At 35.9% G+C, this 21544-nt stretch overlaps 1 protein-coding gene across 1 annotated transcript in view; it reads right to left on the bottom strand.

Moving 5' to 3' along the window:
* PTDSS1 (phosphatidylserine synthase 1) overlaps nt 1-21486 on the bottom strand; it is a 36706-nt gene extending 15220 nt beyond the window's left edge. Inside the window, exons 1-6 of the mRNA XM_039328784.1 lie at nt 21280-21486; nt 17292-17383; nt 6356-6400; nt 4497-4621; nt 2404-2562; nt 1150-1301 (exon numbers count right to left, since the gene is read on the bottom strand). Of these exons, the coding sequence (XP_039184718.1) occupies nt 1150-1301; nt 2404-2562; nt 4497-4621; nt 6356-6400; nt 17292-17383; nt 21280-21458 (752 nt within the window). The 5' untranslated portion in view covers nt 21459-21486. The remainder of the gene's footprint in view (nt 1-1149; nt 1302-2403; nt 2563-4496; nt 4622-6355; nt 6401-17291; nt 17384-21279) is intronic.
* Nucleotides 21487-21544: the final 58 nt, after the last annotated feature.

The raw sequence follows: 21544 nt of genomic DNA, 5'->3' as shown, positions 1-21544 counted from the left end.
AGTAACCAGAAAGGAAAATAGATAAAACAAAGGTTTATATATGGAAATAATGTTTTTTCAGGCACAGCTCTCAGAAGATGGAACTAACTCGGTTTTTTAAAATGCTCTTGCACCAAATTCAACATAGAAAGAAACAGGAAACCTCGGAAACCATTTCATAATTTCATCCTTCAACGGTATACTTAACAAGAAGCAATATGAAACAATTTGTTTTCATGCTCCAATCCCACAAAATTAATCACACAGTAGAAAGGACTTCCTTGAGTCCATTTATTTAGCAAGAAATGGAAGTTGTTTGTCTTTATCTTCTCCTGCAATAATTTTTAATTTCACAATCTAGTCTATATTTCTAAGATTTTTCTGGTCGTCTCTCATCCAAGTTCATGTCTACTTATCTTATGAGCCCAAATCAGCTAATTTCTAATCAATTAGAAACTAATAACAAAGGTTCTTTCTAAAAACGTTCTTAGATTACTCATCCAAATGAATCTATAGGTGGGTCCATATGATTCTCAACATCTATTCCAGTAGATATAACTGGAAAACTAAGATTATTCCAAATTACAATTCCTAGCACAAGTACATGTAGTATTTTCAATAATACAAAGAGCTCATAAATATGAGCTTAAATAAATCTATTTAAATGGCCTACAATTAAATTATCCCTGTAATTGGCAACTTTCACTATACAGGTAGTCCTTGACTTACAGCAGTTTGTTTAGTGACCATTCAAAGTTACAACAGTATTGAAAAAAATTGACTTATGATTATTTTTCATATTTATGACCACTGCAGCATCTCTGTGGTCACATGATCAAAATTCGGACCCTTGGCAACTGGTTCATATTTGTGATGGTCACAGTGTTCTGGAGTCATGTGAACACCTTTTGCGATCTTCTGACAAGCAAAATCAATGGGGAAGCCAGATCCACTTAACAATTACGTTGCTAACTTAACAATTGCAGTGATTCACTTAACAACTGTGGCAAGAAAAATCATAAAATGGGACACAACTCACTTAACGAATGTCTCATTTAGCAACAGAAATTTTGGGTTCAATTGTGGTCATAAGATGAGGACTACTTGTATACCTATGAAACTGCAATATAATATTAAGACAGTGTTTATTGGATACTACTTGAGACCTACTTGAAGCTTGCCCAGTGATAAGTCCTCATCTCCAACCAACGGCAAACCACCATGCCCAACCAGATGCCACCTCCATTACATAATAGGATATCCAAAATAACTTGATCCCACCAGCATTCAGCAAAATTCGGCAGCAGATGCATGAAGAACAGCTACAGAATACAACAGAAATTTTGGTAAGAAATTCATTCTGATTCTTTTCAACATAAAAAAACAGAATTTGAAAATATATACACACACATACACATATACAAACACATATCATGATACTTTATACCACATACATACAAACAACATATTATAATTTATGGGAAGATTAATTAAGCAATATGTATGTGTGCATATTGTTTAATTAGTCTTATCATAAATTATGATATATTAGTGATAGTTTTATTTATTTAATGCCCTAATTTAAAGAAAATGTTTTGTATTTTCAACAATGTTCTATCCTTTTATCCATGTCATACCAGTAATTCACTGATTACCAGGGAAAGGTTTTGAAGGCTAGCATCTATATAAAGCTGGACTTAATTCAACTAATTTAATATAGATCCATGCAGATGGACACAACAGAATATAATAATAGTTAACATTGCATTTCCTGTTTTAAGTTTCCATATGGTCTAGAAAATAAGGTTTAACAAGTATTCAGAAGAAAATATTGGGCACTTTAGGAAGGATGTGTCAGAAATCCTTAATAATCTAAAGAACTACTGAGATTTTTTGAGACATTTGTTAAATAAAATCACTTGGAGCAATCACTGTTGAGTTCAGGAATAAGTCTGCTGAGTTGGCTTTGGTGGGATCTATTGGACTACATCAAGGCACTGTAGCAAAGGGCTGCCCTTGAAGAATACTCAGAACTGTAGCTGAGCTAATTCTACAGAAAAGAATTAGAACTGTATTTTGCCACATAAAACTAGCTGCAGGGACTTCACATTTATGTCACATACATGCGTAGGTATCCTATATAAATTTATTTCCTTTATAAATGAAAAGGTGGGCACATTTTGCCACATCTGACTCAAGCTGCCAAATAGATAGATAATAGAGATTTCACTCCAAAGATATACCTTTTATCCCAAAGGTGCTTTTTCATATACCTTTTATTTCTGCAACCACACCACTGGGAAAGACTTCTGTATGGTCTCAACTGCAATGAAGCTCTCAGCATTGTTTGGCACATACCAAACATCAAGTCACGGCAGGTGCCCTGTGCATTCATCTTTTTTCAGTGCCCATTACCCAACTTACCTCTGTCAGCTCCCAGGTGATGCTAATAGTCCAACACAATCCATAGCTGCGAACCAACAAAGCCTTCATTGCCCAGCCCCAGAAATGTCCAAAAGCAAATATGTCAAAATGACTTAGGATGCGTTCCCAGGTAATAACATGGCAATTCACAGCATATTCCTGTTGATGATTAAGAAAGAATGTAGACAAGAAAGACAAATAAGGCAATAGAAGCTGAAATTTATTTTAGAATAATTTCAGATGAAATAGAATACACTGTTAAAATACTATTCTTTTCTGTAGCTCAGCCTTGTCCAGAAGCTACACTATGTATCTGGATAACATCATGAACTATTAGACAACACTAAGATGCCTCTTCATACAATATTAACTCACACGTTTGCTCACAAAATAGAAACACGACTTTAAAAGAAAAAGTGTGAGGATTAATCTAAATAATTCTGGATATGACTAACTAAATTCACACCAAAATGAACTAGATTCTTGACCAAAAATAATTATTTTTATTCTTAAATAAGATTAGGTTGCAAGTCAACCCTGCCAAGGCTGGGAGATTTTCCATATTTGGTCCTGGATGGATAATCCTGTCTTGTTTAGACTCAGTATGCAATCTGAGAGTCCTCCTGGACTCACAGCTCCTGCTCAAAGCTCTTTGAGATGGGGGGGGGCTTTGCACACCTGCATCATGCTGTACCTATTCATGCCTGCAAGGCCTTGCTTAAGATCACTCTTGCCTAAGTCATCTCCTGATTGGACTATTGCAATGCACTCTATATGGAGCTGCCCTTAAGGTTCATCCACAAGCTTCAATTGGTCCTGAAGGCAATGGCACAGGTAGTAATGGGCATAGTTCTCTACACTCATGTGACATTGCTACTTCGTGAGCTGCACTGGCTCCCAAAAGGCTTCAGAGGGCAATTCAAAGTGCTAATCACCTTTTCAGCCCTATATGGCATAGGACCAAATTACCAGCAAGATCACTGCTCCCAAGAACATCTGCCCAGCCTTACGCTCCCATAAGGAGGGCATGTTTCTTATGTGAACATTGCTATTTAATGGAACCTAGGAAATGGGCTGTCTCAGTAGCTGCCCATCTGAAATTATATCTCCCTCTCGAGATTTGTCAGGCTCCAGCTCTGTTCATCTTTAGAAAAATTGTTAAGATCTGGCTTTTCCCCAGGTGTTTGGGTCCCCTTCAGTGGAGTCCCCTGTTTTATGACTATTTTTTTCTGTTTGTTTATAATACACTACTCAGTTACATTATTTAAATTCAGAAGCCACGTAAAGCATATCACATAAATAAACACCAAACTGGATACAAATAAATGGGTTTTTTTTTTTGCTGCTTTCAGGTTGGCAGTCTTTTAAACAAAAGAAAGGCACTAAAGCTGCAGGTATCAGAAGTTTGGCAACCAGTGGAATACACCTACTAGGGCTTAGCAAAGATATGCAACAGATGCCTTCCAAACTGCTATTTGAAGCACTAAGCTGCTTAGTTCTCTTGAAGAGTGGGCACAGCTGCTTCAAAAGCCATCCTAAATATCTGTGCATCCCTATGCATGCAAGTAACACAGGAGAATTGCGGTAGAAAGCCAAAGGGAAACTATGAGAAGATGCAACACTTAAACACTTGCAGAAGTGGATTCAGAGGGATGCTTCACTTAACCCCTATAGACTTAATTATTACTTTTATTAGACACAGCATGTCTTCAAGTCTACAATCCATCCATCAAAAAACCCTACACAAATTAAATAAAGACAGAGTCTTTAACCACTCCTCGTAAGTCTTGGTTCCTGGAACATTCACCAACCTCTGAGAGCCCAACTGTGAATGTGATCCAATTTGTGACTGTCTTTTTTGAATGGTGATGCTTCCAATGGAGTTTTACCAGGGCAGAGCGGAACAGAATAATTCCTTCCTGGAATCGGGACTCCATGTTCTTGTTAATTATCCCAAAATAGTATTTGGATTTTTTTTAACAGCAACTTCAAACTGCTGAGTCATGTTTGTCTACTGTTACTAACTCACATGATATTACTAGGGCCAAGACACCAAAATGTTCATTACAATGCTATCAGTGTACGGTACACACCATAATGTCTGCTTCTCTTGTCGCATATCGTAGGTTGGGATCCAACCAGTACATCACTGATTTCACTTGTTCAAAGTTAAGGAAGAGCAGGAATACCAGAAACAGAAAATAAAGTACACTCAAACCTAAAAGACAATAATACTTTTGGTGAGTGGCTATTTAATGTATCATACGCAAAAGAAATATGCACGCCTATACAAGCAAAGTTCATCAGGAAAAAAAGATCAAAATACTTTACTGTCTTAAGGCTCCTAAATTGAGGTCTGTATTTTTATGCCAACTTTCAAGATCACAGATTTTTCAAAAAGAAAATGAAGAAAGAAAAGGGAGCTTAGCAAAACATACAGAAGTATTAGTACAACTCTGATTATTTGTATAGCTTGCTCATACTCCTCCAGCACATGACAATTCTGCTAGGTTGCTACCTAACTAATTACCAAGGAGAAACTAGGCAAGGTGAGAAGGGTCAGATACAAATAAAAAGGCAAACACTTGGAAAGAAAGAAGTCAAGAGCTATAATCCAGCTGTAGCTGTTACATTTGCCTGAAGATTATGTTCTTTCAAAAGGAACTTGACACTCAGCAGGTCACATCCCATTTTCCAAAGCCCATTGCAAAATTCTCACTGAAGTGACAATAAATAAAAGGCTTGCTCTGCCATCTTTCCTTCTAACATTAATCAGGCATTGTGTCCATTCTCTTATTATTTAATGACCAATGTTCCTTTTTAAAAAATCCAACATGCTCACATATGGTGGCTTAAAAGTTTGTGATTCTTTCTGAATTTGAATTTGACAAAACTGAAAGAAGTAAAAACTAATAATGTTTAAAAAGGATCTTAATTTAAAAAAGGCCAGTTATAGTAAAAAAAAAATCAATGTATAAATTAATCTCCATTTTTTTAACCCTTGCTACTCTTGGAGCTGAGTTTTTATTTTAAATATTGGCTATATTGTGAGCCACTTGTAAACATTTTTCACATTTAGACTTTAATAAATTATGTTATGTTTCAATGATTATATTGCGTGCCATTCAGTGAACATTTAGAAGAACCGAGTACAAGTAAATTATTATTGTAATCTATAAAAGCATTCAATAGAAATTAATGTGTGAATACAGTATGTCAGTACCATCACAGCTTGAGACTGAAAATTGTATTATATGTTGAACTATTCTAAAGCTTATTCCAAAAATTCTAATTGGTTTTTGTGGGGGAAAATGCACCTGCAGCGAACTGCCATGCTTCCCCCCCCACACAAACCTCATAATCTTTTGATACCCTTTGTCCCAATGAAGCAGCCAGAAGGTCATCCCCTTTTGACTTAATGCCTCACCTACTTAAATAGATAATATGCTTAAGTTACTTCCGATCTCTTCCTGCCTTTGTCAGTTCTTTCTCCTTTTGACCAACTGTATTTGTTTTTACCTGGTCTTTGAACAGGTAATATGTTACTAGAAAACTTTATGTCAGCATTTAATGGTAAAGCCTATGTATGTAAAAAGTATATAAAAACCAATAAACACAAAGAGATTCTCAAGCTGTCTCAAGCTGTGACAAGCAGCTCTGCAGCAGCTTCAAATCTCTGCTCAAGAAATGCCTGAGTCTTTTTCTTAGCATCTTTACAGGTTTTATTTATTTATTAAACAAATTGATATAGCCACCCAACTCACACATCGGTGAGTTCTTAAGAACATTAAGATTGTAAAAGGGAAAAATCTTCTCACAATATCTGAATATTATAACATACCTTTGCAGTAACACAGATAGCATAAAATATATTCTACTATAAAATGGATTGTTGAAAGAAGATACCCAGAAATCTGTAACAATGGAAAGTTATACCTTGAAAATGACTTACCAAATACCATGCGCCATATTGCAGGGTGTGGACGGGTGAAAGGGCCTGTAGAAAGAAAAGTGTGATTACTGAAAATGATCTGATAGTTAAGCATTGAAATAATGTATCTAACATTAAGGCTTATCCTCACAGCCTGATTGCCTTGATGCAAAGACAACTTACTAACCATTTTGTGGCGACATGCGCTCATGACATCACTTCAATCTCACCTTCAGCCCATTGCTGAGGTATCCTAAAACCATCTTTGGTTATTAAATTTTAGAAGTGATGTTTTCCTTCTTTATTATTAATCATATTTATATAGCTGCCCATCTCACCAAAAGTGGCTCTTGATGATGCACAATAGATAACACAGAACATATTAAAAATAACAATTATAAACATAAAAATCATAGTAATAAGTATTCTAAGAACAAACGGTAAGAGAAGGAGAATAAGAAATGGCCCCTCAACAATGGAGGTATCCAGACAAATCTCTAGTTGTCTCCAAGATTCCATGGCAACAATCTAAGATGCCTAAGGGAATAATCTACAGATGATATACCCATGGACAAATTCTGTTTACTTATATCTGGCCAAGCAATTGCTGTGCGATCACTGCTTTCCCATCCTACCCAATTTCTAGTTACGGTATCCCTATTGCCATTTTGTCTTGGTTGCACAGATGTTGGACAGTAAAATCCCAACATATTTAGTGTTTCCAATCAGCTATCATTTCTCTCCCCCCCCTCCTTTTTTTTTCTTTTGATGTAGGGACAGGAACAATTATACCAAGCATAGGAGTGGGGAAATAGCAGCCAAGAAAATCAGGAACAGTTTTATAGGGAGAAAACCTCAATCTGGAGTTAGGATGCTAGGATCTGGGCTCCAAATCTTTCTGGATTTTCAAACCACAGATGGTTCCAATTATGAGGTATATCTGCCTTATACCTTAATGTGGTACATTTCCCTTGAAGATGTTTCTATTGACTCCTGGAAGAAACCCTTGCTGATTTTGAATGACTTAATATTTGACCTTGATCTTCATCTCTCAGAAGAACTCTTTATCACTCAATCTTTCATATCTTCCAGAAGACTAGGAATTTGATATTCCAACAGGAAGAAAGTAGACATATGTGTAATTTCCAGCATCAGCTCACTAGATTTCACAGATAGGAATTGGTGGGGGGAGGGGGATTCTGCAAACAGGTAACACTAGGAATAGATCACTTACTACCAATTGCTTTCAGTGTCGTGAACTAAAACTTTATGGCTAATAACAGTGACCAGCCTATTTCTGAGAATTAATAAAGACAGTGGCAGAAACACAATTTATGGTGATGCTCCTTCCTCATGACTCAAGGATGGGAGGAAAACATATTAAAGCAGCTGCCTGGACAAGCCCTTAGTTTGAAACTGGGGCAAAACCTTAAGAGCATATAAGATTCTCATTAAAGTCATTTAAAAAATTCTATGCTTGCTAGCATGTTCTTAGAATTTGTCAAAGACCTCTCAGAATTATTATGGCAACTAAATCCAAGACTTTTGGATCTTGAGAATAATCACTAACAAGTTAGGATCTCATTCTCTTCCACAAATGAGGCAATAATTTGCAAAGAGGTAAACATTCATCGGAGAAGATTGCAGTGTAGAAGATATCATTATAGTAATACATTTACGTTGATCAGGATAGACCAGGGATAGGCAACCTTGGCTCTTTTATGACTCGTGGACTTCACCTCCCAGAATTCCTGAACCAGCACCATAAAAAAAAACCTTACTAATGAAGCATCCATAACTAAACGGAGGTCCATATGCATTGATTGACATACACTAAAGAGATTCTGCACATGCGAGCACCTCAGTATATATCTACTATACATCTCTATATTCTTCATACAAAAATACCTTTATGAATCTATATATAATCCCTAGCCAAGATTTCCATTGTTAAAGAGATATGGTTAAGTTTATCAGTCTTATACTTGTCTCTATGAATGGCACAGTAACCTTTTACAACCCGGTAGTTCCCATATATGTTTGGAATTCTACTTAGTTAAAATTTGGGATTTGCAAGCCCCATGCACTTGGAGAAGGCTAAGATGAAAAAGACTATGCCATTTTTTACTTGAAGTGATACTTGTTTAAAACAGTGGTCAGATTGCTATATCAAGGCTATAACTTGACTAAAGTCTACTAATTTTTTTAAAACTCAGCTATCTCTTGTACATTTGGTCAGCATAATCAAAGCTAAGGAATGTCAGAAATAAAATTTCTGTGACATCTGTAGGACACAGATTCTCTACTCCTACTCCAAACATTCCATTTCTTTGTATGTTACTTCTACACTACAGTGCTTTTTATCATTTTGTGAATCCTTTGAATTTCAATACTTATGCATAAATATGATTTATATCTTGCTACACCTTCAAGAGTACCAAATAGCAATCACTCCCATTTTTCCCCACAGCAATCATATGGAGTAGGTTGCTCTGAAATTGGCCCAAAGTCAACCAGGGAGCTTCTATAAATGAGGGTGGACATGATTCTGAGTCTCCCTGATGCTAGTTCCACAGTCAGAGCACTACCCAAACTCTACAAATGCACAACCTAAGGAGATTAGAACCTGCTAAGAACTAGGGAGAAGGAAAATCCACTACAAAGCAAAAACAATGAGGGCAGTTTTTTGCAAATTACTCAGCTATTCACTCTAGCACAGTGGTTCTCAACCTGTGGGTCGGGACCCCATTTGGGGTCGAACAACCATTTCACGGGGGTCGCCAAACAATGCAGTCCGCCATTTTTTTCCCCTTTTCCTTAGCTGTGCTACTCCCTTTTATTCTATTGGCTTTGAAAGCCAATAGAATAGACTCTCTTGAATAGAATCTAATTCTATTGGCTTTCAAAAGCCAATAGGAATTGTCCAGGCTGTCTCTGCCCTGCTGAGCCCGCCAAAAGCCCCATTCTGCAAACGGTGCTGCACCAGTTGAGTAGTCCTCGACTTACAACCGGTTTAGTCCTCGACTTACGACCGGTTGGGGTCGCGGCATTAAAAAGGTTGAGAACAACTGCTCTAACAGGACCCAGAGAAAAGAGCCTTTTGATGTGCTCATAGCATATACTAGCTGAAGGTTGAAATCCTTAACACATTTACTTAATAAACAAACAAACCTCTTAGACACATTGGGGCTAAACTGTGAGAAAACATAGAATTGTGCAGAAAAGGAAACAGCAATTTCATGCCGAGCTAATTTCATTATTATTTTTCCTTTGGGTTTAGATGTCTATTTTCAAGTTATTTTAGAGGTTTATTTCTCATTAATTTGCTTTGTTCCAGTGATGCTATATAGATAGGAAAAGAACCAAGAGATTGGCGCTATTGACCAAAGAGCCAGGGAGTCATATGGACCAGATAAACTCTCAATAAACTGGACATCAGATATCCAACAGGCTATCAAATAGCATGCACATAGGCTGAATTTATATGGAAAACAATTCCTCTTGGCTGCAGAACTGAAATCAATACCTTTTAGACATACCTCCAAGATCAAACATAAATCTAGATTATATGGCTCAAAGTAGATTAATTTAAATTTTGAAAGAGTTCTTGACCTACAAATACCCTGACCTGCTGAAAGAACACATCTACTTAGCTTTATAGTCTTTCCTTTGGATTTATTTTTGTCTGCCATAATCAGGCATCTGGTTTTGCAACATATACTTCAAAGGTCTCTTATAAAAAGAGATAGTGTACAATTCCAACTGGACATGGTTTAATGACCAATAATTTGAACAATAGCTAATGCTTCTATAAACCACAGCTCTATCCTGAGGAAGTATTGCAAAGTGCTTATGCTGCAACTTAATTACCAAAGCCAAGAATCGGTAAAGTACCAATTATCATAGCAAAAGGAACCCAGCCAATTTCAGAGGAATTGGAACAAGAGCGTTTAATAGCAACCACATCTTCGTCGGGAAACATTATCTGGAATTCAGTCCCTTCCCAAGAACAAACAGCTATAGCTTTTAGCCAGAAAAAGCAATATAAACTGCTTTTTTTTGGGGGGGGGGAGTAATAATCATCCACCATAGATAATAATAGCACGTCTAGCCATTCCAATACTAAACACAATGAGATTATATTTGTGAGTCAAAGAAGGACAGGAATTTTAAAATACTGAACAGCAAGTTCAGTTAAGCAAGATTTATTGATTGTATGTTCCTTCCAAATTTGAGCTCATGACCACAAAACACTCTCTACATATGCTAAATTATTTTTCAGGCACTGTCCCAAACATGTAAGGGCTATAATTAAGGTCAAGTCTCCAATCACAATCATATTCAAGTAAGTGAACAAACAGTTCTTCCACCCAGGGTGGAAGGCAATTGGTATGCATGTCTCCATTCTGTGTTTCAGCACAATTCATTCAGGAGAACACATGAACAGGATTTTTACTTAGTGATAATAAATAAAAACCGGAACTTCCGGTGGTTACCGTCGATGATGGCGGCTACATTGTAGCCGTCCTCCTGGGACGGCGTCAGAACTGCGGAGCACAGCGGATACCAGCTGTCCCGCGGCTCGAAATACCCCTCCCGGGCGAAGGGAGGGGGTAGAGAAGTACACGAATAGAGGTAGAGCCTCTTAAACCCCCCAGGACTTTTCTTTCTGGGGGGTGAAAAGAGAGCTCCCTCGGAGTTCGTGTTGCCTCCGCCTCCCAGCTGTTTTTGTGTCTTCAGAAACAAAGTGAAACGCCGCTACCATCTCCGCGCCTAAAATGATCGGGTGGGTGATTTTTAAAGCGGACAGAGCCGGATAAAGGATTTTACTTATTGAGTTTTATTTGCTTTTTAGTCTATGTTGATTTCTTTTTCTTTTGTTCTTTGTTGGTGTGGAGAGTGAAAGTAAAATGGCGATTTGAAAGTGTTTCCCCCCCCCCCAGAAAGAAGCGAGTTAAACGGAATGTAATGGACTATATAGTTCTTTCTTTTTTAAACTTTCTAAACCTTTTTCTGAAAGTGGTTTTGTGGTTTTAAAGTTTCTTTTGGACTCTCCTTTGTTCTTTTTTAATTTTTGAGGATTTTAGTACTTTTTTTTAAGAAGGAAGAAAGAGGGAACAAGATCTTTTTAAAAAAAATGGCTTCAAAGAGGCAAGCAGTTTCTACAGTTCCTAAGGTGGCTTCTTCTCCTGCAATCTTACCAGTACAACAACCCAAAGCTACACCACCATCTTCTCCTCCTTTGCCAGTATTATCTGTACAAGATATGAAAGATATAATGGGAAATGCTGTATCCCAAATCAGAGAGGAAATGAAGGAGCTTCTAGATCAGAACAAATCTGAAATTAGAGGGGAAATGAAGGAGCTTTTAGATCAGAACAAAATTCAAATTAGAGGAGAAATGAAGAACCTTTTAGAGCAGAATAACACTATTTTGAGGCAAGATATGGTTATGGCTCTATCAGGATTGGCCTCTGTGGTTGAGAAGCTTGATTCTAGAGTGGAAGAGGTCGCAGACAAAGTTGATATCCTGGAAGATAAATTTGAAGGTATGGAAAAAAAGATGGAAATCTCACAAGATGATATTGCTATGTCTCAGTACAGGGAAATGGAATATGCCTTAAGAATCAGGGGTTTGAAAGAGGATATGAATCAAGATTTGATAGAGATTGTGGTTAATGACCTTGCTGTCGTTTTGAATAGGGAGAAAGATGGATTACGTAGAGAAGTGGAAAAAATTTACAGAGTTAACTCCTGGGTTGCAAAACAGAAGAACCTACCAAGAGATGTGGTGATTTATTTTGCAAAGAGATCTCTGCGCAATGAAATCATACAAGCTTTTTATAATAAGAGGTTCCAGATTGCTGCTCAAGATGTTATCATTTTAAAGGAGATCCATCTAAAATTTTAAGAAATAGAAAAGACTTTGCTTTTTTAGCTAATGAACTTAAAACAAGAATGATGCCATTCAGATGGGAGATTCCGATGGGTATTGTTTTGAGCCATGCGGGGACGTGTTATAGACTTAACACAGTCACTAAAGCAAAGGAGTTTTATACTTCGGTCCTGGGAGCAGGCTCATCGTCATCTATGATGCAGAAAGTTTTGGATGCTAAAGAGGCGGAACAGCAGTCTGAAGGATTAGGTGTGATGGTTGCTGGAAAGACACAGATGGAATGGTTGCGACAAACAGAGATCAAAGAGCAAAGAATGACTCGTGCAGCACATAGACGCAAGGAAAATAGACAACAAAAGAAAGAAGTTAAAGAATCTCTCCAAGAAAGTGTTTCGTTGCCGGTGGGAGGAGCAAGACCCAAGAGTTCTGCAACACATTCTTCAATGGCAGACCTTCAGGCAGTCTTCTTCAGGCTTTTGGTTAAGGGAGATGGTAAAGCTCCTGACTTGGAATGCTAACGGCCTCAATTCCCCGCAAAAGAGAAAGAAAATCTTTCATTACTTAAAGCAACATAATAATGATATTATTTGTTTGCAGGAAACACATATTTTACTTAAAGATCAAAAATATTTAGTCAATTCTCATTTGGGATCTCATTTTGTATCTTCTGCTCCTGGGAAAAAAGGGGGTGTAGTCATTTATGTTAAGCAAAACTTATCAGCCTGCTTGGTAGAATCTGATCCTCAAGGGAGATATGTTATGATTGAAGTTGGTTTATATGGTAAGAAAATACTTATAGTGGGACTGTATGCATCAAACCAACAACAGGAACAATTTTATAGATTGTTGCATCAGAAACTAACTTTGCTGGATTATAGATCTGTGATATTAATGGGAGACTGGAATGGTGTGTTAGATATACAAAGAGATAAAAAAGGATCTTCCACTTTTTTTAAACAGGCTAAACTACCCAAAGCTTTTTTTGACTTGAAAGAGGACTGGGAGCTGCGAGACTACTGGCGTGAACGTAACCAGGAGGAGAGAGACTTTACTTTCTTTTCAGATAGACATCAATCCTTTTCAAGAATTGACTTTTTTTTATTACAACTGATTTATATTTTAGGGTAAAGAATGTAAAAATTTTTCCTAGGACGTTGACGGATCACAGTCCAGTTTGGATGGAGTTGGTTGATGAAAAAGAGGAGAGGAGATCGTGGAGGGTGAATGAGAATTTATTTAGACAAGAAAAGAATATTCAAAAATTAAAGGAACATCTAAAGGACTATTTTGTTTTAAATATGCATAAAGGAACTTCAATGTCAATGGTATGGGATGCAGGTAAAGCCTTCATGTGTGGGATTTTGATACAAATGAATAGTGCTCAGAGACAAAAGCAGATTCAGAAATGTAAGGATTTGGAAGACGAGATTAAACTAAAAGAAAAATCTCTGATTCTAAATCCCACAGATGAAAAGGTTAAAGAATCTATAAAACTGCTCAAAACACAATTTAATATGTTGATGGCTGATCAAACCGCAACTAACTTATTGTATATGAAACAAAATACATTTTGTAATGCCAATAAACCAGGGAGATGGTTGGCTTACCAATTGAGAAAGAAACAGAGACAGAGAATTATAGAAAAAATAAATTATAATGGTAAATTGGTGTATCAGAAGGAATTGATTAAGAAATCTTTTTTAGATTATTATCAAAAACTATATAAGAGTACTAACGTACAAACTTTAGATATAAATAATTATTTAAGTGAAGCCAACTTCCCCAAATTAACAGAAGATCAGAAACAAGAAATTAATGGTTTAATTACTAGATTATTTAGATAAGAATAACCAAGTTTCTGCAGGACTGATATTTTTAGATGCTGAAAAAGCTTTTGACCAATTGAATTGGCAGTTTATGTTAAGATTAATTGAGGATATGAACTTTGGAGAAAAAATTTTACAAGCTCTTAGTGCTATATATCAAAAAAAAAAAAAACAAACGGCACAAGTTATAGTCAATGGGGGTTTGTCAGAGGTTTTCACAATAGAAAAAGGGACAAGACAGGGATGTCCATTGTCACCACTACTGTTTGTTTTAACTTTGGAAATTCTGCTGATTAAAATTCGAGAATCCCAGGAAATAAAAGGAATAGAAGTTAATAAAAAAGAATATAAACTAAGAGCTTTTGCAGATGACTTGGTGGTTACCTTGTCTCAACCTACCTATTCTGTAGTAGAGTTGTTACAATTGATTTACCAATACGGACGGGTTTCGGGTTTTCAAATTAATAATAATAAGACTAAAATATTACCCAAAAATATGACTAATTTGGATAAGCAGACTCTGGTTAACTTGACAGACTTTGAAGTTGTTGATAAGATAAAATATTTGGGGGTCACTTTATCTGTTTCTAATGTAAAATTGTATAAAAATAATTATGAAAGGTTGTGGGTCAGGGTACAAAGAGATTTGAAAAATTGGGAGAAGTTGCAATTATCCCTTATGGGAAGAATTGCGTTGATTAAAATAAATGTCCTGCCAAAGTTTCTCTTTTTATTTCAAATGATACCTATCTTAAAGAATGAGGTTAACTTAAATGAATGGCAGAAAGGTATCAATAAATTTATTTGGGCAGGGAAAAAACCAAGAGTAAAGCTTAAAATCATGCAAGATATTCGTGAGAGAGGTGGACTCAAGGTACCGAATTTGAAATTGTATTATGATGCTGTGGCTTTAACATTACTTAGTGACTGGGTTAATTTAACAAATGTAGAAATACTCCACTTGGAGGGTTGGGATTTACTTTTTGGATGGCATGCCTATTTAATTTTTAATAAAAAAGTTGACCGGGTTTTTAAATCTCATATTATAAGGATTTCTTTACTTCGGGTTTGGAGGAAATATTATAAAAGTGATTTTAAAATACCATTATGGGCTATACCTTGGCATGCGATAGAGGGGATAAGGAGAGGAGTTAAGATGGATAGTGTTTCTTATGCACAATTACTCAGATGGGATGGTAAAAATTGGCAGTTAAAATCTTTGGAAGATTTAGCACATGAAAATATTACATATTCATGGTTCCAGTATAGACAAATAGTGGATAGATGGAAGATAGATCGTAATATGGGTTTGCTTAGAGAAGATGAAAATCTTTTTAAACAAGTAAAAGACCAAAGGCGAACTCATATTAAGAGAATTTATGGGGTGCTAGTAGAACTGGATTCAGAACCAGAACTAATTAAAGAATGTATGATTAAATGGGCACAAAATTTTGGTGAACCAGTTCTACTAGATACCTGGGAAACCATCTGGGTGAGGAATGTTAAATTTACACAAGCCCAGAACTTAAGGGAGAATTTTTACAAAATGTTTTACAGATGGCACCTTGATCCACAAAAAATGTCTCGTATGTATCCTGACTTACAGCCTAAATGTTGGAGATGTGGTTGTTTGGATGCTACTTATTATCATATTTGGTGGTCGTGTAAAAATATAAAAGCTTTTTGGATTAAGATATGGTGGAATATTCAAAGAATTTTTAGAAGGAGGGTAAAATTTACCCCACAATTGTTTTTGTTGGGTATCGTTACTGATTGTGATGCTAAGGAGGTTATACTGATGTTAAATTTAATCACAGCCGCAAGGTTGTTAGTAGGGCAATACTGGAAGAAGGAATCTTTGCCTACCTTGCAAGAATGGTTTTTTAAAGTTTCTTATTTGGCGGAAATGGCAAAGATTTCGGCTTTTTTAAAGGATCAATCGCAAGAGAAGTTTTTTGCGGTATGGGAAAAATGGATAGATTTTATACAACATAAGTTGGATATAAAAAAATATTACTTAGTTTTTCAATAACTTATATATAAATCTTAATATTTTATAGATTGTATTTTTTTTCTTCTCTTTCCTTATATTTCTTATTTTTATTTTATCTTATTTTACTTCTTTTTTATATATATATACATCTTTTCTTCTTTCTTTTCTCTTTTATTCTTTTTCTTTTTAAGCATTTTTCTTTTTTAATATTTATACTTTTTTACATATATATTATTGTTAATTATCTTATAAGTTTATGTAATGTATTTAGATATATTTATGGTTTATACTTTTTTAATCTTTTTTTAAGATTTTTAGAAATTTTAATTAAGCCTATATCCAGCTCTGGGAAGGTTGGGGGGATGGAGTGGGAGGGTTGGGGTGGTTGGGTAGGATTGTTTTTTGTTTTTTGTCTTTTCTTTTCCCTATTTGTAAAAATTTCAAAAATTTTCAATAAAAAAAAGAGAGTTGGAAATAAATAAATAAATAAATAAGAATTAAAATAAATAAATAAATAAATAAAAACCAAAAAATATGAACCTTCCAAGAAGAATACAGCTTTAAACAAAAGCATTTTCTTTGGGAGAATTGATCAATTAAATCACTGTCTAATAAAAAAATAAAGTAAAATAAAATATAAAAAATATTTTAAATTTAATTCCTTTGAAATAGTAAGATCCATGCTCAAGTAAATATTTGTAAAATCAATCTGCTTTCCAAGATTATAGTATTAGGAACTTGGCCTAAATCTCAATTATAACCAAAAAATTGTTACAGCTCAAAAGCACTACATATACTTGTATGTAAAGTGACAATTGCTTAATCCTTAGAATTTTCAATACAGGCAAGAACTCAGCTACATATTTTAATAATTTAGCATTATTGCAGAAAGTATTTTTGTCATACAGAAACACGGAAGAATAAACAATGGAATTCTAAACATCTTTTCTTACAGTAGTTGCCATAGATTTCAACAAGATTTCCTTTAAGTATGCATGCTGAATTCAACATTTAATTTCCTTTGATTAAGGGACTTCACTCTCTTTTTAAACTGTGTTAATGTGTGTGCATGTCTGGATCTATTCTATTTTGAGAGGATGGGTTGCCTGGAAATGAAAAACTTATATAAACCTTCAGTTCGGTGTAATTCTTAAAAGAACAATGTAAACACAGTACATATAATAATTATAAAAATACAGTAAATCAATATTCATGAAAGTCACATACAATGATGTTACTTACCATTGGGAAAAGCTAGAACACTGATGATTAGAAAGAAAAATATCACAGAGAGGATTCCTTTCCAAATGTTATCTTCAGGGGTTGAATCATCTCTTTGTTTAAAAAAAAAAAAGGCAAAGTAAAACATATGATTAAAACACTGATGTTCATCTCTGCTATAAAAAATATTTTTTAATTATTTTCAAGCTCAGTAACTTGTTTTGCCTTTTTGTATAAGGAACAAAGCTAATCCATACAATCAACATATTCATATTTTTCTAGTTCCTCAAAATTTACCATACTTGTTAAATGTCTATAGATATTCTCAATCATCCAAGTCATGGTTATTCCAAAAGTGCTTTTCAAAAAGCAATTGGCCTTGTTTTAAGGATTATACTAGAACAGTGATGGAGAACCTTTTAGAGACCGAGTGCCCAAACTGCAACCCAAAACCCACTTATGCATTGTTGTGTGCCGGGTGGGTGTGGCCCATTGGGTGGGCATGGCTGCGGTGGTAACAGCAGACTGGGTGGGACTAAAAAGTTCAATCAATCAGTTCCAACTTTGCAAGATCGTTTTTTTCCCCACGAGAAGTTGAAGTTGACTGATTGATTGACCCTTTTTTTTTTTTTGTACATGGCGGTGGAGGCCTAAAGCAAAAAGGTTTTATAAAACCCAGCTGAAGGCCTAGGACTGGGGCGATGGCGCATGTGCCCACAGAGAAGGCTCTGAGTGCTGCCTCTGGCACCCGTGCCATAGGTTCGCCACCACTGTACTAGAACTTGGGAACTACTTAGATTGAGTTTGGAAGACAGTTTAATAAAGGTAAATTTACCAATCTTTTCTTTGAAAGCTCTGTTCAGACATTTAACCTCATTCCCTTTTGTTTTTCCTATGAAAATTCAAATGAAAAGGCACACCAACGAAGTCCAGTTGCCTTTTGAAAAGCATCTTGGGATGACCATACTTGCTACTTAGTATGTAGAGAAGTAAAGAATTGCTGACCAAAATAAAGATATTGACTGTAGTATCCAATCTGAAAACAGAGAACCACCTTAGGGACACCATGATCAGTTAACAATTATACATTGTTTAAAAAGTTCTTTATATTGCCTTCCTTTTATTTCAGACAAATGAAAACTGAAGCTTTCTACTAACTGGAAAATTAGGTTTAATATAGATGTCTGTGACAAAGGATAGGTTAGCTTTTTAAATGATTTCACTGTAGATAAAAGGATGCTCTTTCTTTCTGCCTCAGTTCAAAGGTATGAAAGATTTAAACTGTATAATTATCAAAGATGTAATAACTGCAGTCTGGTATCTTGAATAATAGTGTTAGTAGACATGAGTGAAAGCTGTAATAATTAATTTAAGTAACTCTATGCCAGAGTATGTATAAGAGCAAGCAACAATATTTAAAGGAGGAAAATTCAATGAAATAATTGTGATACACAAGCTATAATTAAGAGTAAAGTATCCTTTATTTGATGCCATAATGGTTGAGGCAAATGGAACTTATATTCCTTAGGTCAATGGCAGAAAAATTCAAAAATCCAGCTCCTGTACACTAGACAAATCTTTCTCTGGATATGAGCACCTTCATATGTACAATTCTGTACATTTAAAAGTAACTCTTTCCTACATATTAGATTATATGTATTTACTTATCCAAAAGATTGATCCCACTATTGTAAGAATAGCACTTCAGCACATGGAATTTGACTTTGCATCTTCTGCTAATTATTTTTGGACATTTGTTTCTATTATTATTTAACTGTTCTATTTTGTATAGTTATTACTTCTATTTTATATAGAAATAAAGCAGACCACTATGTTTTAGTTTCTTCCAATTCACCTACAAAGATCTACCAGTTGTAGTCACTTCAGTACAACAACGATACATTAAAGGAATTAGCATAAATGACATGCATAAATGAAGTGCATGATGTGCATTTATGGATATGTACATCATAATGCATCATGGAAAATTTGTACAAGATTGTAGCAATCTATGCTACATGCATATATGTAAACACCCATGCATAATTGTGTAAATTACCAATTAAACACAATTCATGCTAGTGTGTAAGATATTTCTACATAAGAATTTGTAAAATAGTAAGGGCAATATTCATAAGTTAAAATAAAAAAAAGGCAAAGGTTTCCTCTGTCCAGTCATGTTCGACTCCAGGAGGCGATCCTCATCTCCGTTTCCTAGCCAAAGGAGCCAGTGTTTTCCGGTCAGGTGGCTGGCATGATGTATTCCGAGGTGCATGGAACACTGTTACCTTCCTACCAAAGTGGTACCTGTTTATCTACTTGAATTTGCATGCTTTGGAATTGCTAGGTTGGCAGGAAAGTTAAAATAACAAAGAATACAAATTAATCCAGCAAGTGCATTGAATTACAAGAGATCTATATGCATAATCATAGGAAAAATGACCAATATGTTTGCTGGATCCTTCCCCCCCTACCCCCCCAATAGTGATGTTATCTTTATTTTAGCTACCTCATACTTTTTTCCTCCAAATGGATTAAGGTTATTGATCAATAGTTGACAGTTATTTCTGTAAACCTATGTCATCACAACAAGGATATTGCATCAAATGCAGCAGACAAAACTTTTGAAAGATAGTATTTTAACACTACTGACAACCAAAATAGGAAAAAGAGCTGCTATCTGGAAACTGGTGTTGTCAAGTTTTTTAGAAGTGTCTTTATGAACCCAGGAAAATCTACTTGTTAACAGAAATTGTTGATAAGAAAAGGGAAGGAATAAAAATTCTGGACAGCTCCTATGTTACTTTTAAAAAAAGCTTACAGTATTATCTATGTGATATATATTAACCATCTAGGCCTCAATGTCTCATCGCATTCACCCATTCTCTTTAGCATTTCTCTCTTAAAAATCCCCTTTATTATCTCTCCCAATTGATTTCAGCTCTTATTATTTCCAGAACTTCTTGCTGGCTCCACCCTAACTAATCCACTAGAGAGAGCTGACCTCATTCTTTTTGTTTGCTCATAGAATGAGTCACAAAAATTAAATATACACATCTTGACTTCCCACAAAAAAAAGTAAAGCATAAGACTGTCTCTCTACTTTGAAGTAAATGGGCATCCAAGTACTGTTTGATGTGCTCTTCTTGCACCTAAGGAATTTAAAGCCTACAAACATTAACATAGATGCTACTGCTCAGAAGGGTGAGTTTAGAGAAAGCACTTCAGTTTTTACTAGCATTGCACCTTTCTTCTCTGATGAAGCTCAAGGCAACTAATAGAGAATGCCCAGTTTACTAAACTGGCATTAGCCAGATCTAAAGTGCATCACTTCTGCAAGGCTGAAACACCATGTTTCTTTCAACAGCGTTTCTTAAAACTTTTTGCTTTCACCTTCTCACTTTTAAAAATTACGGAGCACCCTCAAATATTTTGTATAGCTTATTTGTATAGGTTACCAATATTTACCATATTAAAAATTAAAACTGACACATTTATGAAATATTTATTTAATGAATCATGTAAAGGCAACAATATAAACTCATAAAATGTGGATGAATATTTTTTCACAAAAATACCTGTATTTTTCAACAAATTAAAAAAATGAAGAGATTATTTTAATTTTTTGCAAATTTATTCAGTAGATGGCAAATAATTTTGATTTTGCAGACCCCTCAGAGGGTTTTAGGGGTCCCCAGAATTCCTGGGACTACACATTAGGAAACCCTGCTTTAAAGCATAACCTCGGAAAGCTGCAACCCCATAACATTACAGGATGATGCTCCCCACACAGCGGACCAGTGCAGAGCACTTGCACACATGCGGTCCCTTCTCCAGCATCCAAGCAGGGCTGGGAAAAAAATCCTGCCACAACACTGTGCCGGTTTAGGGTTGCCCATCCTACAATGAAAAGACCAGCATATGGTCTCTGCGGCGGTTCTTCCTCTCAAGACAGCCGGGCTGCCACCGCGCCCTGCCCCTAAAGGGATCGTCCTCGTCCCGCGGATACCTGGTGAAGGCGAAGGCCATGAGGCTGAGGATGGTGAAGCTGAGCAGGGTGATGGTGTGGGGCCGGTAGAAGAACTCCAGGGTGATGTCCTCCACTTGCTGCTCGTTGATCATGCGGAAGTGCAGCCGGTAGTTCACATCGTCCTTGCTCAAAGTGCGACTCCCCATATACGACGCCATCGTTGCGGCGCCTTCCCTCCTTCGCCTTGTCTTGTCTAGGCGGCGATAGCGGCCCACTCCCGCCGCTCCCAGCCCTCGCGGCTCAG

Source organism: Crotalus tigris, unplaced genomic scaffold (genome assembly GCF_016545835.1).
Source record: "Crotalus tigris isolate CLP2741 ecotype Arizona unplaced genomic scaffold, ASM1654583v1 scf7180000024384.25900115:4084858, whole genome shotgun sequence".
Lineage (NCBI taxonomy): Eukaryota > Metazoa > Chordata > Lepidosauria > Squamata > Viperidae > Crotalus > Crotalus tigris.
This window is presented reverse-complemented; position numbering and strand designations above follow the sequence as displayed.